Below are 21487 nucleotides of genomic sequence, written 5' to 3' on the forward strand. Positions count from 1 at the left end.
AGTACATCGATGTTGTCGCCAGTGGTCGGCGGAAGGTGCACGTGCCCATCGACCTGGGACCGGACCGCAGCGACGCACGGATGCACGCCAAGATCGTAGGATCCTATGCAGTGCCGTAGGGGACCGCACCACCACTTCCCAGCAAATTAGGGACACTGTTGCTCCTGGGATATCGGCGAGGACCATTCGCAACCGTCTCCATGAAGCTGGGCTACGGTCCCGCACACCGTTAGGCCGTCTTCCGCTCACGCCCCAACATCGTGCAGCCCGCCTCCAGTGGTGTCGCGACAGGCGTGAATGGAGGGACAAATGGAGACGTGTCGTCTTCAGCGATGAGAGTCGCTTCTGCCTTGGTGCCAATGATGGTCGTATGCGTGTTTGGCGCCGTGCAGGTGAGTGCCACAATCAGGACTGCATACGACCGAGGCACACAGGGCCAACACCCGGCATCATGGTGTGGGGAGCGATCTCCTACACTGGCCGTACACCACTGGTGATCGTCGAGGGGACACTGAATAGTGCACGGTACATCCAAACCGTCATCGAACCCATCGTTCTACCATTCCTAGACCGGCAAGGGAACTTGCTGTTCCAACAGGACAATGCACGTCCGCATGTATCCCGTGCCACCCAACGTGCTCTAGAAGGTGTAAGTCAACTACCCTGGCCAGCAAGATCTCCAGATCTGTCCCCCATTGAGCATGTTTGGGACTGGATGAAGCGTCGTCTCACGCGGTCTGCACGTCCAGCACGAACGCTGGTCCAACTGAGGCGCCAGGTGGAAATGGCATGGCAAGCCGTTCCACAGGACTACATCCAGCATCTCTATGATTGTCTCCATGGGAGAATAGCAGCCTGCATTGCTGCGAAAGGTGGATATACACTGTACTAGTGCCGACATTGTGCATGCTCTGTTGCCTGTGTCTATGTGCCAGTGGTTCTGTCAGTGTGATCATGTGATGTATCTGACCCCAGGAATGTGTCAATAAAGTTTCCCCTTCCTGGGACAATGAATTCACGGTGTTCTTATTTCAATTTCCAGGAGTGTAGTTCCATTAGCTCTCTAGCCCAAATTATTACCATGTGAATATGCATGTGATTTGCATAAAAATATACACAGATTCCCGGTCATAACTAGAATACTCTTTTTGAATGTGCTGGATTTGGAATGCTAGGAACTATAAGTTATTTATTTTGTATTAATGGTTCAATATTTTTGGGCTTCTGTGCAATGTTTGATATAAACTAAACTTGACATGACAAACATCATTTAATAGTTTTTATCTTTTGTAGTCCTGAAGATGAATGAGTGCTGTAAACTATGTGAAAGTTTTTTGGGTAAGATACTGGATTCACATTCAAAGCGATAGCAGTTAAAAGCTGTGTCTGGCCGTAGAGAGTTCCAGATCTATGAATTCATGGTTTGCCTAAAGTGATAAAGGAAAATCCCAATGTGGTCCTGGGAAAGCACACAGCCAATTTCCTTCTGCTGTCCTTCCCCAATAACAACATGCTGCATCTCAAATGACATCACTGTGAATGTGATATTAATCCCTAATCTTCATTTTCTGAACTTTTTTTTGCATGAGGATGACTAAAACAATGTGATGGAGGAAACTTGCTTTAGGGAATTTAAGATGCAGAACCCATAAATTAGCATTAAGTAGTATAATAGAACTAAGGAAAAATTTATTTTATTTTCAGTCACTTCATTGTACAAAAATAAAAATGTGACAACATTAAGAACTTTGTGCACATACAATACATTATACATTATTTGTACCATTGGCTGTTTGTTTATTAAAAACTTTGTAGAACCATAAATACATTAATTATATCGTGATCTGTACATTTGTCAGTCTTCAAAGTACATGGCACATAATTATTATTGACATTAACCCAATGAGATCATATCATAAAAATGTTGACTATTTTATAAACAGTTTCAGATGTAAATTTATATTATTACAGAGATTTTGAGTGAATGAGTGACTTACAAAAATTCTTATTTCCTGATTTACAGTTTTACATATTTAAACATAATACTTAGTTGACAATTCCAACAACCAAAATATACTCAAATATTTGAAGATATGAAATAGTCACCTGAGGAAAGTCTCATCTTTTTCTAAAAACACATAAATAACTGCTAAACACAGTAATTATACTGATGAACACATGTATAAAAATAAGTTCATCATGACTAAATTAGTCAGTACTTGCAGAAAGTTATCACTGAGCATATACTGCCAATAGGTAAGGAAGTCATACATCAATGGTGTACTGACTCCTTTTCTGCAGCTTTTTCTGATGAAACCTAAGGTAGAGAACATGATTAGATCATTCCAAATGTGTGAAAATGTTCATAGTAACACTACATAATTAAAAATGAATAAACACAACTTAATCTCTATTGTTTCACTCAGCAATACATAAACAATATGTAACAATAAAACAATGGAAAATCCAGGATGGAATGTAACAATCTTAGAAAAGGAAAGTTGCTACTTGCCATATAGTGGAGGTGCTTAGTTGCAGATAGGCACAACAAAAAACTGTCACAAATAAAGCTTTAGTCCATTAAGGCCTTTGTCAACAATAGACACACACACACACACACACACACACACACACACACACTCACTCACGCACATGCACGTGACTGCACTCTCAGAAAACTGAAACCACACTTCAGTTGCCAGAGACTGCAGTCATATGTGTGAGTTGCGTGTGTGAGTGTGTGTGTATGTGTGTGTGTGTGTGTGTGTGTGTGTGTGAGTGAGAGAGAGAGAGAGAGAGAGAGAGAGAGAGTTGCACGCGCGTGTGTGTGTGTGTGTGTGTGTGGGGGGGGGGGGGGGGGGGGGGGGGCGCCGCCTCGCATCTGTCGTCTACTGCTGACTAAGGCCTTAATCGCCAAAAGCTTTATTTGTGACAGTCTTTTTACTGTCTCTATCTGTGACTCAGCACCTCTGTTATTTGGTAATATTGTTACAATATGTAACCACAGTTGCCACAAGTTTCCCAAAGTGAAATTCCCTGATATTTCCCTGATTTCCAGACAAGTTTTAGAATTTTTCCTGACAAATGTTGAGGTATCAAGAGTTAAAAAAAGAAGAAGACGACAACTTCTGAATCTCTAAATGTGTGAGCAAAAATCTTAAGCACCAGCAACAAAATCTTTTGTAATGAATTCTTTTTATATGGAGAAAGCAAGCCAAATGGTATATATGTTTCATTAAGACAACTGATGTTATTTTATTTCAATAAATCAAAACACATTTGGTGACAAAAATATGCATTTTGTTCGAGTCGCAAGACAGATTTAAAATACCTTCACTTCTTTCAGAAATAGCCTCAGAAAAAAGTAGGTCTCTTGACAGAAATGTATAAGGTGGGGAAGAGTTGTGTAAATCAACACTATATGTGACCACAAATAAAATGTTGGTTCTACTACGTTCATTACTGTCGGTATTACCCACTGTGTTACGTCTATTATTCTACAGGTATTGTACGATTTTTCCTTCAAGAAATACATGAGCACTGCCAGCGACTGCCACAATTTTCTTCTTCTAATCATCCATACTTTCTAATATATAAACTACTTTAAAAGTGCCAAAATGTACTAGAATAAATAAAATATCTATAAAATGCTGCACTGTACAATCTACTTGCGGTGAGACAGTCGCAATTCCTGAAATCCATCGCCAATGGTCCTGGGTCCATGGATAAACCATGCAAATCTGCTGCATTATGCAAAACACAGACAGACCCAGCCTGCGGGCAGGTCAGTGAGACAAGATCCGACAGGCAAGGCCCGTACATTAGTGGGAAACTATGGGCTTCATACCAGCAGGCCCGATCCATTAGAGATACCCACAAAAATGGCTTGCAGTTTTAGCCCATCATGGAAGTCCACTCATGTGGCCAGCTATTCATGTGTCACAGACACCACATTGATGAAATGAGACCACGGTGATCACCTACGCAACAGGTAACTTGCGCAAGCACTCTGAGAATCAGTGCTAATGAGGATAGGTAGCAACTCACAATAAAGATTATCACTGAGACACAGACAGGCACATAGGAAAGACAGTCACACTCTCACAACTAAATTCTTGGCCATAAGCCTTTGTCAGAAAATGAGAGCGCACACACATTCACACAATCCCTGACACAACTCACGCACACAGGACTGTTGTCTCCAGCTGCTATGTCAACAAGCTCTGAGAATCAGATCCAAACAAACCAGTCCTCACCCCCCCCCCCCCCCTCCCTCACCCCTGCCTCTCACTGGCAGCTGCTAGGCTAGCAGGAAGTAGTGGTGGCAGCACTGACTGCAAGCTGGGAAGGGGAGAAGCAGTAAGAATGAGAGTACAGAAACGGCACGTGTACTCAACTGCACCCAGCCAGTGACTAAGGATGTCATCTCAGTAAACAAACAATTTTATGCTACTGAGACAAAAATGAGATTTTTGCAGTGTCTTTTTTTTTTTTTTTTTTTTTTTTTTTTTCCAAATTTCCCTGGTACGTTTGAAATTCCTTGATATTCCCTGATTTCCAGAACTTGTGGCAACCCTTGTAACAATTATAAACTGTCCTTTCTTCTTATGGTGTGGAATTAATGCTTTAAGGTTTTTGCATTATAGTAACTAACTTCCCTATTGTCAGACGCTAAAATACACACACTATAAAACTTTCAATAAAGATTTTCAGTAAACAAAATATTTATGGTGATAATATGCATCATGTGGTCAGAGATGAGTGAAGTGTAAATAATTGATGAATATTGTATTAAAAAATGAAGCTGATGGTGATACAAATGCCAAGTTAATTATAACAATAACTTCTTGCCAAATATGTAATACTAATGTACTGTTCAACAAATATATCAATACTGTAACAGGTGCAGAAAAAAATCTTGCAGAAATATTTGTTGTCATTTATCTATTTCTGTAAGTCTTTGTAGAGCTTATGTACCTCCTCATGGGAGTGTGTACACAATGGTGCATATGCTCAAATGATTACCTTGGAATATCTTTTGCTTGTTTTTAAAATAAGTCCTTCTGTTCTGTCAGAGATTCCTCCAGTATCTGTAACATTGTTTTAATTTTTTTGTTCACAATAAAGTTTCTGCCTGAATTTTCTCCCAGCTCTCATACTGTACAAAAAAACCATAATTCCTGACTTTTAACACTGTTTCATTGTCCTTTACATTTCTGATAATGAAAGAGTCATTTGACATTGTTGGCTGGGATACCCCGAGAGGTAATTCAGCCATCTAATTGGAAAGCATTTTATTCCTCCCTTTTCACACAGTGTATGAGAGTTGTGTTTTAACTGTATTTGTTAAGTGTATATGACTGGAATGGGCGTCTGTATACTCGTGAAATCTTCTCGGGTGATCAGCCGAGTAAAGGCGTCGTCTTCTCGCAACGTTTCGAAGGGTTTCGTACCCATCATCTTCAAGCGAAGTGTTGCGTCATATTTGAGCTGTATGATGATGAGGGAAAGAGGAGGTTGAATTCTGGTGCTGGGACATAGCCTACACCCCTCAAATAGGACTGTCTGCCACGCTTAATGTCCTCATCAGACAGATTACCATAAAAAGTGTCGCATTCCTGAATCTTCTCCTTCTTGGTGGGATCTACAGAACATGAAGAACGAATACATGGTGGCTCATGGTCTATAATATCAAATGTCCTGGCAATAGGATATCTTTCCCTACTGACTTAACATAAGGTTATTGCAAAGTTACCTAACCGTGGATACTGTTTTGAAATGAAATAGAATCATTAATTTTTCTTAACTTCGATTGGAAATATTAGGAATGTTTTCAATGTTGAAATACTATGTCTTACATACCGACTAAGTATTTTGCCAAATTGGATGGTATCACGATCACATTCAGCTTCACTTAGTTCGCGATTATCCGAGAACCCAGAAGGTGGCTGGAGATGGTAGCTGGAAAAGCTAGCATCATCTTCAGCCGAGCTTGTTTCTGTGCTGCCAATGAAAGGACAAAAGATGACTTAGTGCATTTATGTACATATCCAGATAGTCAAGTACCATGGAACAGGTAGAAAGAGTCTTAAACAAAAATCTGTTAAAGTATGTAGATAAAATTACTGTCTTTACACAAAGATGCAAGTCTTGGACTGTAGACAAATACTGTTACCAGAATGGATATCAATAATTAACTTTTGAAATTTGACATTTCATTCTTGATTTATCTCAGTTTATCAATGTTCAATGTTCCGCTAATATTAACAGAGATCCTTCACAGTGATCACTCAACAGTTGACTCTGTTCATACCCCTTACACACCCTACTACCTGGTCCGGCAATCCCTGTCCTTTGTGACACCTGTACGGGCACACTTTGCCATCTGGTCCCCGCTGCCCTTCGCCACAGGGTCTTTACCGCCTTGCATGAAGCACGACTGTCACACTTGGATCCATGTGTGCGTTCCGTGCTAGCACAGCAAGGTCAGCAGGCATGTTCAACCTCCTCTTGGCAAGTTTGACATCCGAAAGAGATGTTTCCGGCATGTCCATATCAGGCATGTTCAACCTCCTCTTGGCAAGTTTGACATCCGAAAGAGGTGTTTCCGGCATGTCCATATCAATGTCGTTGGTCCCCTTCCCCCGTCTGAGGGCTACAGATATATCTTATCGGTCATTGACAACGTGACCCGCTGGGCCGAGGCGGTCCCCCTTACTGACATCACGGTTGAGACTGTCGCCCGTTCCTTCATCTCGACGTGGGTTGCTCACTTCAGCTGTCCCCTATCTCTCACCACCGACCAAGGACGTCAATTTGAGTCCAAACTCTTCACACGACTCTGTGAACTCTGGGGCATCGCCAAGTTTCATACCACCTCATACCACCCGCAGTAGAACGGCCTGATCAAGCAGTGACACTGCACACTCATGGTGCCCTAATGTGCCATGGAGGCCTCACGTCAGAGGCCCTCCATTGGGTCCTGCTGGGTATTCACTCGGCTCATAAGGAAGATCTTAATGCCTCGCTCGCCAAGGTTCTGTACAGTGAGCCTCTCCTCCTCCCTGCTGAATTCGTCAAGGATTCATCTTCCGTCACACTGAGGATCTCCCTGCTCTAATCGAGTGTGTCCACATGCACGTTGTGCACCTACATACCCCCTGCCCCCCCCCTCCCTGTTCGTCCACAAGGACCTAGCTATGTATGACTTTGTTATGCTGCGGGATGACACTGTGCGGACAGCCCTTCAGCCACCCTATTCGGGCCCTCACCATGTGCTATGTCACGATACCAACACGTTTGTCATCCATCTCCACGGATGGCCACAGACAGTCTCAGTTAATAGACTTAAACCGGCGTGGTCCCTCAATGAGGACATACCTCTCGATACAGCCATCCTGCCTTTGGCACATAACAAAGGACGAGACTGCCACTTTAAACTGGTAATTGGGGACTTAAATGCCAAGGTTGGTATCAAAAAGTGTGGTGATGTCTCAGTAGGTTGCCATGGAATTTATGAGAGGAACGAAAGGGGTAAAGGCTAGTTCAATTTGCAGAAGAAAATAAATTATTCATCATTTAAGGAACACCATAATAGGAAAGGAACATGGAGAAGCCAAAACCATGAGACCCACAATGAAATAGATTTTATCATCAAATCATACCAAAATAATCAAAGATGCTTCGGTTTTAAATCAATTTAATACTGGTAGTGACCATAGACTAGTAAGAGTGAAAATAAACATTAATACTCAACAAGAATGAAGAAAACTAATATCACAGAAAAAAGAAATTATCGGTATGGATAAACTGAACGAAAGGAAAAAGGATTTTAAGTATGCCCTTTGAGTGAGATTAGAAGAGTCAACAGAAGAAAACCTAGCTGAAACAATAATGGAAATTGCAAAACAAATAGGTGGACTGACCACAATTACCAAACAACCAGGAAAGTTAAGAGCGGAAACCAAAGCTTTATTCGTAAAAAGACGAGAGATGAAAATTAAAACTTCTTGTGACAAGATAGAATATTCAGAACTGTATAAGTGTATAAGGAAGAATATGAAAGCCGACATACAAAACTACCCCCCCCCCCCCCCCCCCCCCCCATTAGCTTACTTTCTGTTATATATAAAGTGTTCACTAAAGTCCTGATAAGTCACATTAAAATGGTAGTGGATTCTGCACAGCCCATAGAACAAGCTGGATATCACAGTGGTTTCAGTACAATTGACCATATAAACACAATGCGTGAGGTAATCAGTCAAGACAATGAGTATGCAATGCCATTATGCATAGCCTTCACTGACTTCGAAAAAGCCTTTTATTCTGTCAGTCACACTGATGTCATACAAGCAATGGCCGAGCAAGGAGTGGAAACAAAATATATAAACATATTGTGCAACATTTATGACACATCTGTAGCATCTATCAACATAGGAAAAAGCAAGTGTGAATTTCCCATTGGAAAAGGAGTAAAGCAGGGCGATCCTATGTTCCTGAAGTTATTTATAGTAGTTCTCAAGATAGCTATGTCCAAAATTATTTGGAACAACAGAGGAATAAGGATAAATAGTAAAAGGCTCACCAACCTGAGATTTGCTGACGATATAGTGGTCCTAGCTAACAGTAAGATGGAAATGCAGTCCTCTATAAAAGACTTAACATATCGTTGTCAGGAAGTTGGACTTAAAATAAATCACCCCAGAACTAAGGTTATGCATAATAATTGGGTAGATGCAGGACAAGTAACACTGAACAGCAACATCCTAAACAATGTTACAGAATACGTTTATCTGGGGCAATTAATTGACCCCAAAGTGGATTTGAAACCTGAAATTTTTCGTTGAATTAAACTGGGTTTGAGGTCTTACAGAAGGAATGCAACAGTTTTCAAATCTAACATGCCAGTCTACTTAAAGAAGACAGTTTTCGATCAGTGTGTCCTATTGGTTTTAACGTATGGGTGTGAAACTTGGACTTTAAATAAATTTTTCAAAAGTAAACTTAGAACTGCTCAGAGAGCTATGGAAAAGTCAATGTTAAGTCTCACTAAGACAGATTGACAGAAAAGTGAAGACATTTGAGCAATAACAATAGTAAAAGATATTATAGAACAGGTTAAGACTCTAAAATGGCAGTGGGCAGGACATATTGCATGGACAAAGGATGGAAAATAGACAAAATCAATTTTAGAGTGGAGTCCCAGCGAAAAACGAAGACCACCAGGGAGACCACCTGACCGCTGGGATAGGGAACTCAGGAAAGTTGCAGGCTTCAACTGGCAGAAGACAGCAGCAGACAGGGATGCATGGAAAAACCTCTTAAAAATGTATTTAATACCTTAAAGAGGCTGCATTTTGTGTGTGTGTGTGTGTGTGTATTTGGATTATCTAAAAAACTAAACAAACTTGGCATCTGGTAATGTTACTGATGGAAGTTCATTAAGCTAGACAAGAAAATGTAATGGTTGTATGACAGATCTCTGTGTCACACTACATGTAATTAATATACAGTTGGATGATGACTGGTAGCTTAACACAGGACTCGTATGTTACTTCTACTATCAGATTTCCTTTTCCTCCATCACTGGATTTATACATTAAATTATAACCCCAAATAGGTAAGAAGGTCCATTACTCCTTTCCTTCCTCAATAATTTCTTCACCACATTTTTTTCTTCAGTAATCATGACTGCTTTCTCAGGGACATGTAAACATACTTTCAAAAGGCCTCGTGTGAGGCAGTGCTATGCCATTCACAGAGGGCACCACAGAGTTGTGTGTGTGTGTGTGTGTGTGTGTGTGTGTGTGTGTGTGTAATCACCATCAGAGCCCGCCACGGGCCCCATCCTATTTAAAGCTAGCCAAGTTATGCTCAGCCTCAGTTCTCTTAAGTGTATAGCTACAGCTCTTCATGCACATAATTGGTTCTTGATGAATGTTACTTAAATACTGTGTTCAAGTTGTTAATGCTTCTGTGGAATAAAACTGTGTTCCACCTACTGGTAGTGTTGTACTTATACCTAAATACAACACGATTGCCAGCAAGTGTGGTCTTGTTCTCCGCACAAATTTTACTCTTGTTGGTCCTCCATATTCTCACGATGGCTGATGGTGTTATGAAAGACATTTTACATTGATTGGTTGAAGAGCAAGAATCATTTTCTGAGGCATTGCACCACCAATCAAAGGAGCTGGACAAACAAACTCATGAACATCATGTACATCAGTCATTGGTATCTGTATTGTCTAGCTGGCGTGCTTCCCAGTCTGTATCACCTGCTGCTTTGCCCTCCACAGCCCCCATGGTTTATTCGCCTCCATTTTCTACATATGAAAAGCCCATTGAGGAATGGGTTGAATATGAGAAACATCTGTGGCAACACTTTCAAGCTTCTGAGATCACTGATGCTATGTTATGTCATGCCTTGTTCCTTTCCTGGATATTGTCATGACTGTATCAAGTCCTATGTCACCTTGCCCCTTTCCAGGATCCGTCTCCTTTAACGTTTGATCAAATGTGTGAACTTCTTTCGAAATACTACTGTAAGCACACCCACATTACTGCACTCTAGATTGAGTTTTGTTGCTGTACAAAGCAGTCACATCAGTCCTGTCAAGCATGGGTGACTGAACTGTATGGGCGGCTGAACTCCATGGGTTAAGTCGTCGTCATCATTTTGTGGCCAACGTTCATAAAGAGATGAATGCTGATCAGATGGTGAGAGATGCTATCATTCGTTTATCTCTGAATCAAAAGGTATGAGAGGTTGCCCTCCAGTGCAAAAATCCATCCTTCTCTGACAGGTAACCAAGCTTCAGATAGTTTGCAGAGGGAAGATACGATCACGGCGGTCCACAAATGATCACAGTGTCAAGGTGGCTGGCCTCGCTCCCAGCAGCAGCCGCATCAACAATGTAAACAGGTCAGTAAACAGCAACATATGTAGTCCAGTAAATTTTGCGCATGCATCCGCACAAATAAAATTTCTGCCATTGATATTTTGGCCATGTATTGTCTGGCCATCCTCAGAGTGAGTCACACAACTGAAGAAAAGATGCTGAGCGTGGCCTTATATGCTCAACCATGGTGATACAGCGCATGCAGGTCACAGATGCTGGTCAGTGGCAAAGAAATACTCTTACAAATGTGCTGCCTGTGTCGAAGGCATACAGACATTCGATTCACTTATCGATGTGTGATCGGCAGTGGTGACACCATGACGACTTTTCTGCAGTTTAATTACCCCAAGAGCCGGACTCCTCCATGCTTTGTCCAAATTAAAACCATTATCTCTATTTATTAAATTATTAGCTAATCCAGACTCTATAGCTTCCTTGAAGACAGATACCTAAAAGGAAGAGGTGGACGTTAAAATCTTCATATCACATTAATTCATGGAATGCACTGTATCAACACAATGTTTGGCCACAGCTGACTTGTCTGGCTGTGATAAGCATGTGTATCTTCAATGCTCCACACATCTCGGATGAACGGTGTGTGTTGTTTGACCTATGTGTGACTTCACAATTTCCACAGGGAATCTGATACACAAACGCTTTACGAAGCAGTAAATCATCTTTTACGAAGCTGAGTAAAGCTGCAATCTTCGTGGGGGGCTGGAAGATCATCTTCGTGGGGGGCCGGAAGATCACCATAACACAGTGTTTCTCAAGAATACGGCCTATCTTCGAGGAAAGAGCACCAAAATAGGGCAGAAACGCACTTGATCTGAAGGAATTACTGTTTTCTTCCCTATCACATACCTGCATTATAGGTTTTGCTGTGGAGAAAATCCATTGGCTTTAAAAACACTCTTGAGGTATGAGAGCTCTTCTTGCAAATTATCTTTATCGGATATACAGTGCACCCTGTGCACTATGATCTTAAGGACACCTATGGTCTGTGATGGGTAATGGCAGCTACTGGCATGTAGATACAGATTTGTGTGTGTTGGTTTCCGATGTACAGCATGTCCTAATGTGTCATCAATCTGCTTATAAAATTCACCATTAAACTGAAAATAAGATGATAAAAGCACATGTTCAAATAAGGCCGTGATGTTCCTATCAAAATGTTGGCCAATAAAAGATAAAGAGTCCTTTAAAGGTACCTTGGTGTATAATGATACCACATCAGAACTAACAAGCACATCTGTACTATTTAGCCTGACATTGCTAAGTCTGAATAAAATTCATAGAATTACAAATGTGGTGATTACATTTCCCTACCAATGGTTTTAATAAGAAAGCTAAATATGAGGCCTATAAGGAGCACTATTGGTTCACCAACGTATTTTTCTGCCAAATATTTAGCTTTCTTATTAAAACCATTGGTAGGAAAATGTAGCCACCACATTCATAATTCTATGGATTTTATTCAGAGACTTAGCAATGTCAGGTGAAATAGTATGGATGTGCTTGTTAGTTTTGATGTGGTATTGTTATACACCAAGGTACCTTGAAAGGACTCTTTATCTCTTATCGCCCAACATTTTGATACAAACATCACGGCCTTATTTGAACATGTGCTTTTATCATTTTATTTTCAGTTTAATGGTGAATTTTATGAGCAGATTGATGGCGTTGCTATGGGAAGCCCCCTCACCCCCCTGGTAGCTAATTTTATTCATGGGGGACTTCAAAGACAAGGCACTGGACTTAGCAAATTTTAAAACAACTGTCTTCTGGATGTACGTGGATGACATATTTGTGGTATGGCTACACGATATGGATGAATTACATTGATTTCTCGAGAATTTGAATTCTATCCATGCTAGTATCAAATTTACTATGGAAATAGAATAGGACGGCTGCCTCCCCTTTTTGGATGTTGTCATTCACCGTATAGTTGATGGCGCATTAGGACATACAAGATAACGGAAATCAAGACACACAAATCTATATTTACAAGCCAGTAACTGCCATCACCCTTCAAAGACCATGGGTGTCCTTAAGACCTTAGTGCTCAAGGCGCACTGTATATCTGATAAAGATAATTTGCAAGAAGAGCTCTCATACCTCAAGAGCATTTTTAAAGCAAATGAATTTTCTCCGCAGCAAATTCATGGAGCTTTCAATGCAAAACCTAGAATGCAGGTATGTGATGGGGAAGAAGACAGTAATTCCTTCAGATCAAATGTGTTTTCGCCCTATGTGGGTGCTCTTTCCTTGAAGATAGGTCATATTCTTGAGAAACACTGTGTTAAGGTGATCTTCTGGACCCTCACGAAGATTGCAGCTTTACTTGGCTCCGTAAAGGATGATTTACTGTTTCGTGTAAAGCGGGTGTGTATAAGATTCCCTGCGGAAATTGTGAGAAGTCCTACATAGGACAAACAACATGCACCGTTCATGAGAGGTGTGGAGCATTGAAGATACAAACGCTTATAGCAGCCAGACAAGTCAGCTGTGGCCAAACATTGTGTTGATACAGGTCATTCCATGAATTACCGTGATGTGAAGATTTTAACATCCACCTCTTCCTTTTGGGAATCTGTCTTCAGGGAAGCTATAGAGATTAGATTAGCTAATAATTTAATAAACAGAGGTAATGGTTTTAATTTGTACAAAGCATGGAATCTGGCTCTTGGGGTAATTAAACTGCAGACAAGTCGTCACGGTGTCACCGCCTCCGATCATACACAGATAAGCGAATCAAATGTCTGTACGCATTGACCACCGACCAGCATCTGTGACCCGCATGCGCAGTATTGCCGCAGTGGGGCATATAAGCCATGCTTAGCATCTTGTTGTCAGTCTTGTGACTCACTCTGAGGATGGCCGGATGATACACGGCCGTAATATCAATGGAGGAAATTTTATTTGCGTGGCTGCATGCCCAAAATTTAATGGACTATTCATTACGCTGTGCAAAGTTGAAAATGCACAGCAACATATGTGTCCCATGCTCCCATTCTGCCCTTATTGCTAAACTCACAAACTTATAGAGACTTGGGCTCCCCTCCGCTTCTCCCTGTGACACGAACAGTAGTAAATTACAATAAAAACAGTATTCCTATTGTAGGCCAATTTTCTGCCCCAGAGACTTACAAGTCAGTAGTCTGGTCATTTACATTTCTTGTTGTAGATAATACACATATGGAGAATCTTTTTGGATTTGGTCTCATTTCTTCCATGTCCATCCAGTTCCAGTGGCATTCAGGTAACAAGCCAAAGATGAATTAGATTGCCTCATGGGATCCGGCATTGCTTGGCCTATTGCAACAAGTGAATGGTCTACCCCCTTAGTTATAGCAAAGAAACCATCAGGCCGGTTACGCCCCTGTGGCAATTTTAAAATTTCTATGAACGCGCAACTATGGTGGATACATGCCCAATACCCCACCCCAACAAACTCTTTGAAAAGTTATCAGGTGGTCAATATTTCTCAAAAATTTACCTGTTGGTTACCTATTTACAACTTACTTTACATACAGAGTCACTACATATCTTAGTTGTCATTACCCCTTTTGGACTGTACCAATACTTGTGGTTGCATTTTGGAGTCACCAATGCTCCCATTATTTTTCAATGTTTTGTGGAACAACTTACAGCATCTGAGCTGTTTTGTGCAAACTATTTGAATGACATTATAGTTTCTGGTGTCTCCACTGAAGAACATTTACAATCTATTGGTCCTTATAACTAATTACACCACTTTCCACCATAATTTGATTTTTACACTTCACTCTATTCTTTCACAATATCTCCCATTGTTTTTGTTTTGTCTTCTGCACCTTACAGGCATAGAGGTATTTTGGCCTTTACAATTGTTATAAGATGCCATAAAAATTATATCACTAAAGATAAAAATTTAGCTAAGACGTAAATGATGAATGTAACGCAAGATTTTGGCCTGGACGGGCTTCCAAACTGGTCACATATCAATTTTTTGTAATGGAGGAATTACTGAATACGAAATTTAAGCTTTCCAAGGCATATTTCACAACTGATGATGAAAATATGTAGAGTATAGTGAAACATGAATATACTACTATTCCTCATGACGAATATCAATGTGTGCACATTATGGCACTAAGAAATGTTTTCATTCATATTACATCAAATGCTTATAACAAAAATTTATGTTAGTTACATGGATACACTATCAGCCATAATTTATGTTTTGTAAAATTTAGAACTAAACAGGAAAGAAGACTATAAAGCTGCAACAACTGATACTAACAAATGATTGAAATAAGCAGAAAATGTAGTGTTTTCTATAATGTGATGGATACCACTACAGCTGTATTTAGATTAACTGAAAAGTATTATTGATATTTAGAAACAAACCTTGACTACCTGTTGTGTGATGCCAATCTTTTATCACCACTGCAGATGGGGTAGTGACGGGGTGTCCGTCTTCTCTGGGGAGCAGGAGACATCTCATTTGATTCAGTACTTGAATCAAGGCGATAAATTTCTGTAAACAGCATGCATTAAAAATTATAGAGTATTGCTCCTTCTTGGTTTGATTGTTGATATAGTTTTGACCACCTGATCACCAAAACTATGATTACTAATCACAAGATTTCAAACTGAATACCAAGTTCACATTAAACCAATGATGATAAGTGATGCTTTATCTTAAACAAAGAAACACTACTGGATACAAAACAGAGACATTTTAGACAAATAGTTACAAATGAACTGAAATTTAGGATTGAATTAACCTTTTGTATAAGGTAACTATACTTTTAGGTTTCATGGAGTGAACAACCTTAGACATGGTAGGGCAACATAGCTTACTGCTTTGGAGATCAATAGATACATCACAAATTGTAATTCCATTTGTTGTGTTTCTACATAATTGGTAATTTAATAAATACAATGTGTGTTTAAAAATGATATCTAGTAAATGATTCCAAATTTTATCAATACATTGAGTTACTCAAACTCTGAAGGTCTGGTCAATTTTTTGAATGTAGCAATGAGTGTGTGGAGTTCTGCATGGTACATATTCTCTTTCAAGTATGGAAGGATCCTTGAACAATTGGTGCATACAATCGATGTTAGATATTATAATAAAAAACAACACTACAAGGAGCTAAATGGCATAAGTGTATCAGTCATGGAAGATCGCCTCTAAAAGAAACTGCATTCCCTGAGAACCTCAAGCTGTGTGCACTAGGGTTGCCCCACCTCACTAAACCCACACAACCCCCAGCATCAGCTTGTTCACAATTTGGAAAAAATAAGTTCCCAGTTATATTCATAAATTACTGCATGCTTTTTTTCTTTGTAAAAGTAAGGACCAATGATCTAACTCTGACATCTATAAATGGTTTGCGCTGCATTGCCTATAGGTACACAAACAGAAGCTTTGTTAGCTTTTGGAATGCATTTCCTTGCACACACACACACACACACACACACACACACACACACACACACACACTCAATCGCATTCACACGTCTGTCTCCCTACATTGTGCTCAGTTGTCTGCCAGCTTTCTCCTGGCCCACGGTGAGTGTACTGTGGTACAGTGGGGGTGTGGGGTGGAGTATGGTGAGGGATGGAGAGAGGCGGAAGGCAGGGAGGGGATTGGGAAGAAGCATCTAATGGCTCATGGGGGAGTGGTGAGCTGTCTGTGGGTTAGCTAGGGAAGCAGGTAGAGGGGACAGGTGGCAGATGGCTGGGCACCTGATTTCATACACTAGGACATGAGATAACAGCACACAAGTAGACACACACTATTTTGTGGGGGATGGGGGGCAGTGAGTTACCTTAGGTTTAGGCCAGGAAGGTTTCGGAAGCAAAGGATGTGCTGTAATGATAGCTCCCATCTGCTCTGCTCAGAAAAGCTGGTGGTGTTGGGGAGGATTCAGATGGCAAGAGTTGTGAAGTAGCCATTGAAATCACGCATCTTGTGCTCCACTGCATGTTGTGCCACTGGGTGGTCTACCTTGTGTTTTGGCAATAGTTTGGTGGTGTTTGAGGAGGAACAGTAAATATTTTAGGAGGTGGTACTACAGAAGAATTGCAATAAAAATGTCATATAACATGCTTCCAATTTTTTCTGTGTACAGTGGTACCTGTAGGGTTCCTGACTGCCTAACAGAAGACCATAAAGAGTAACAAAGTACCATCTATGTGGAACTGCTTGCACATTACGAGGTGGATTGTGACAATTTTTTGTCGAATATCATCACAGGAGATAAAAATGGGTTCATCACTTCAAATCAGAAACATAACAGCAACACATGGAGTGGCATCATATCACCTCTACACCAAAGTAAAAGTTCAAAGCCACATCCTCAGCTGGTAAAGTCATGCTGACAGTCTCCTGGGACTCTCAAGGGGTTATTCTATTTGATGTCCTCCATCATGGTGCAACGATCAACTATCAAGCATATTGTGCTACCCTCAGGAAATTGCAGAAACGACTTCAGCATGTCTGTCACCACAAAAATGCAAACAAATTCCCCTTCTTCATGACAACGTGAGCCTTACACAAGTCTGCACATGCAGGTGGAGCTCACTTTCATTGGACTGTTCTTCTTCATCCATCCTACAGCCCGGATGTCACACCTTCTAATTTACATCTCTTGGCTCAATGAAGAATGCACTCCATGGGAAGCAGCATGTGGATGATGGGGAGGTTATTAATGTAGCAAGACTTTGGCTCCAATGTCAACCAGTAGAGTGGTACCATGCAGCCATATAGGCCCTCCCAGTAGGGTGGCATAAGGCTGTCACACTGAACAGACTTTATGTTGAAAAACAGATTTTTGCAGCCAAAGAGAGGGGAATAATATGGTGTATTGGAATCCTGAATAAACCCACCCAGCTTCCAGAAAAAATGTGCTGCATTACTTATTAAACTCCCCTCATACATTCTTATATTTCAGTGAATGTTTGACAGTCTGACTGCAACCTGCATTTCTCAGCTTTCCATCTGGCATAGGACAGATTTTTTTATGGGTATTGGTTTCCTATGTGGTTTCGACGGCCACACAATCTTTGAATACTGTATTGTGGAAATGCATTCTCTATACATTTTTAATTCCATTCCATACATTTTCTGCAAGGAGAGACCTGGTATTCTTGTTGGTTAAGGAATAGAATTAGTCTTTTTTTGGCCAATCTCTAGATATTCAGCTCTGTCACATCAATTGTTCACTTGTGGGAACATTTCCCTTGCAATAAGTGCAGAAATGTCAGAGAAAACTGTTTAGAGAATGAAATCAACATCATTGTCTTTCTTATGTGCCTGGAATAATTACCAGGAGTGACTCATAGTCCATAATTAAAAAGATCATAACAAAATGTGGCCTTCAAGTAGGACAGAATTCAACAATATGCCTTGTGTTGGTAAATTACTAACACACACAACTCTCTAGTCATCTTCAACTAGACAGAAGCATAACTCACTACTAAATACTATAAACTAATTCCCTACTGAATACTATAAACTGGCAGTATCTTTTTGTTCATGGCTCTTTGACATGAAACATTTCAACTGCTGCTGATAGTGGGTGATAAAGCAGAGTTGTTGCAAAGAACATAATTTTTTCAACCCTATAGTATCAGTGCATATAATCAAACAGCGTGTGATACAAGTGTCTCCATGTTTGGCCTAGAGATGTTGCTTTGCAACCAGGATAGACAGCTGAGCAAGTGTTGTGCCATGTGCACAACAGCCCAACGTAACCCAAGCGCACTGGACCCTTGGCCTCACTTACTTTGGCTTGCTTTTGCATGCTCCCCCCATGAACCATGGACCTTGCCACTGGTGGGGAGGCTTGTGTGCCTCAGCAATACAGATAGCCGTACCTTAGGTGCAACCACAACGGAGGGATGTCTGTTGAGAGGCCAGACAAACATGTGGTTCCTGAAGAGGGGCAGCAGCCTTTTCAGTAGTTGCAGGAGCACCAGTCTGTATGATTGACTGATCTGGCCTTGTAACACTAACCACAACGGCCTTGCTGTGCTGGTACTGTGAACAGCAAGCAGCTTTATTGTATGGCTAAATGATGATGGCATCCTCTTGGGTAAAATATTACAGAGGTAAAATAGTCCCCCATTCGGATCTCCGGGCGGGGACTACTCAGGAGGATGTTGTTACCAGGAGAAAGAAAACTGGCGTACTACGGATTGGTATGTCAGATCCCTTAATCAGGCAGGTAGGTTAGAAAATTTAGAAAGGGATATGGGTAGGTTAGAGCTGGATATAGTGGGAATTTAGTGAAGTTCGGTGGCAGGAGGAACAAGACTTCTGGTCAGGTGACTACAGGGTTATAAATACAAAATCAAATAAGGGTAATGCAGGAGTAGGTTTAATAATGAATTAAAAAAATGGGAGTGCAGGTAAGCTACTAGAAACAGCATAGTGAAAGCATTATTGTGGCCAAGATAGACATGAAGCCCACGCCTACTACAGGAGTACAAGTTTATATGCCAACTAGCTCTGCAGATGACAAAGTGATTGATGAAATGTATGATAAGATAGAAGAAATTATTCAGATAGAGAAGGGAGATGAAAATTTAATAGTCATGGGTGACTGGAATTCAATAGTAGGAAAAGGGAGAGAAGGAAATGTAGTAGATGAATATGGATTGGGGGGGAAAAAATGAAAGAGGCAGCCGTCTGGTAGAATTTTGCACAGAGCATAACTTATTCATAGCTAACACTTGGTTCAAGAATCATAAAAGAAGGCTGTACACATGGAAGAAGCCTGGAGATACTAGAAGGTATCAGATAGATTATATAATGGTAAAACACAGATTTAGGAACCAGGTTTTAAACTGTAAGACATTTCCAGGGGCAGATGTGGACTCTGACCGCAATCTATTGGTTATGAACTATAGATTAAAACTGAACAAAATTGCAAAAAGGTGGGAATTTGAGACGATGGGACGTGGATAAACTGAAAGAAGCAGAGGTTGTAGAGAGCTTCAGGTAGAGCATTAGGGAACGATTGACAAGAATGGAGGGAAGAAATACAGTAGAAGAAGAATGGGTAGCTTTGAGAGACGAAATAGTGAAGGTAGCAGAGGATCAAGTAGGTAAAAAGACGAGGGCTAATAGAAATCCTTGGGTAACAGAAGAGATATTCAATTTAATTGATTAAAGGAGAAAATATAAAAATGCAGTAAATGAAGCAGGCAAAAAGGAATACAAATGTCTCAAAAATGAAATCAACAGGAAGTGCAAAATGGCTAAGCAGGGATGGCTAGAGGACAAATGTAAGGATGTAGAGGTGCATATCACTAGGGGTAAGATAGATACTGCCTACAGGAAAATTAAAGAGACCTTTGGAGAAATGAGAACTACTTGCATGAATATCAAGAGCTCAGATGGAAACCCAGTTCTAAGCAAAGAAGGGAAAGCAGAAAGGTGGAAGGAGTGTATAGACTGTCTACACAAGGGCGACGTACTTGAGGACAATATTATGGAAATGGAAGAGGATGTAGATGAAGATGAAATGGGAGATATGATACTGCATGAAGAGTTTGACAGAGCACTGAAAGACCTAAGTCAAAACAAGGCCCCGGGAGTAGACAACATTCCATTAGAACTACTGACAGCCTTGGGAGAGCCAGGCCTAACAAACACTACCATCTAGTAAACAAGATGTATGAGACAGGCGAAATACCCTCAGACTTCAAGAAGAACATAATAATTCCAATCCCAAAGAGAGCAGGTGTTGACAGATGTGAAAATTACCGAACTATCAGTTTAATAAGCCACGGCTGCAAAATACTAACACGAATTATTTATAGATGAGTGGAAAAACTGGTAGAAGCCGACCTCGAGGAAGATCAGTTTGGATTCTGTAGAAATGTCGGAACACGTGAGAGAATACTGAGCCTACGACTTATCTTAGAAGCTAGACTCAGAAAAGGCAAACCTACATTTCTAGCATTTGTATACTTGGCGAAAGCTTTTGACAATGTCGACTGGAATGCTCTCTTTCAAATTCTGAAGGTGGCAGGGGTAAAATACAGGGAGCGAAAGGCTATTTACAATTTGTACAGAAACCAGATGGCAGTTATAAGAGTCGAGGGGCATGAAAGAGAAGCAGTGGTTGGGAAGGGTGTGAGACAGGGTTGTAGCCTATCCCCGATGTTATTGAATCTGTATATTGAGAAAGCAGTAATGGAAACAAAAGAAAAATTCAGAGTAGGAATTAAAATCCATGGAGAAGAATTATAAACTTTGCAGTTCGCCGATGGCATTGTAATTCTGTCAGAGACAGCAAAGGATCTGGAAGAGCATCTGAATGGAATGGACAGTGTTTTGAAAGGAGGATATGAGATGAACATCAACAAAAGGAAAACGAGGATAATGGAATGCAGTCGAATTAAATCGGGTGATGCTGCAGGAATTAGATTAGGAAATGAGATGCTTAAAGTAGTATATGAGTTTTGCTATTTGGGGAGCAAAATAACTGATGATGGTTGAAGTAGAGAGGATATAAAATGTAGACTGGCAATGGCCAGGAAAGCATTTCTGAAGAAGAGAAGTATGTTAACATTGAGT

The 21487-nt window shown here is 40.7% G+C and overlaps 1 protein-coding gene across 1 annotated transcript in view; it reads right to left on the minus strand.

Moving 5' to 3' along the window:
* Nucleotides 1-2211: 2211 nt before the first annotated feature.
* LOC124598534 (Down syndrome cell adhesion molecule-like protein Dscam2) overlaps nucleotides 2212-21487 on the minus strand; it is a 394502-nt gene continuing 375226 nt past the window's right edge. Inside the window, exons 35-37 of the mRNA XM_047136007.1 lie at nucleotides 15294-15423; nucleotides 5863-6003; nucleotides 2212-2317 (exon numbers count right to left, since the gene is read on the minus strand). Of these exons, the coding sequence (XP_046991963.1) occupies nucleotides 15299-15423 (125 nt within the window). The 3' untranslated portion in view covers nucleotides 2212-2317; nucleotides 5863-6003; nucleotides 15294-15298. The remainder of the gene's footprint in view (nucleotides 2318-5862; nucleotides 6004-15293; nucleotides 15424-21487) is intronic.

The sequence above is a fragment of the Schistocerca americana genome, chromosome 1 (assembly GCF_021461395.2).
Source record: "Schistocerca americana isolate TAMUIC-IGC-003095 chromosome 1, iqSchAmer2.1, whole genome shotgun sequence".
NCBI classification, from domain to species: Eukaryota; Metazoa; Arthropoda; class Insecta; order Orthoptera; family Acrididae; genus Schistocerca; species Schistocerca americana.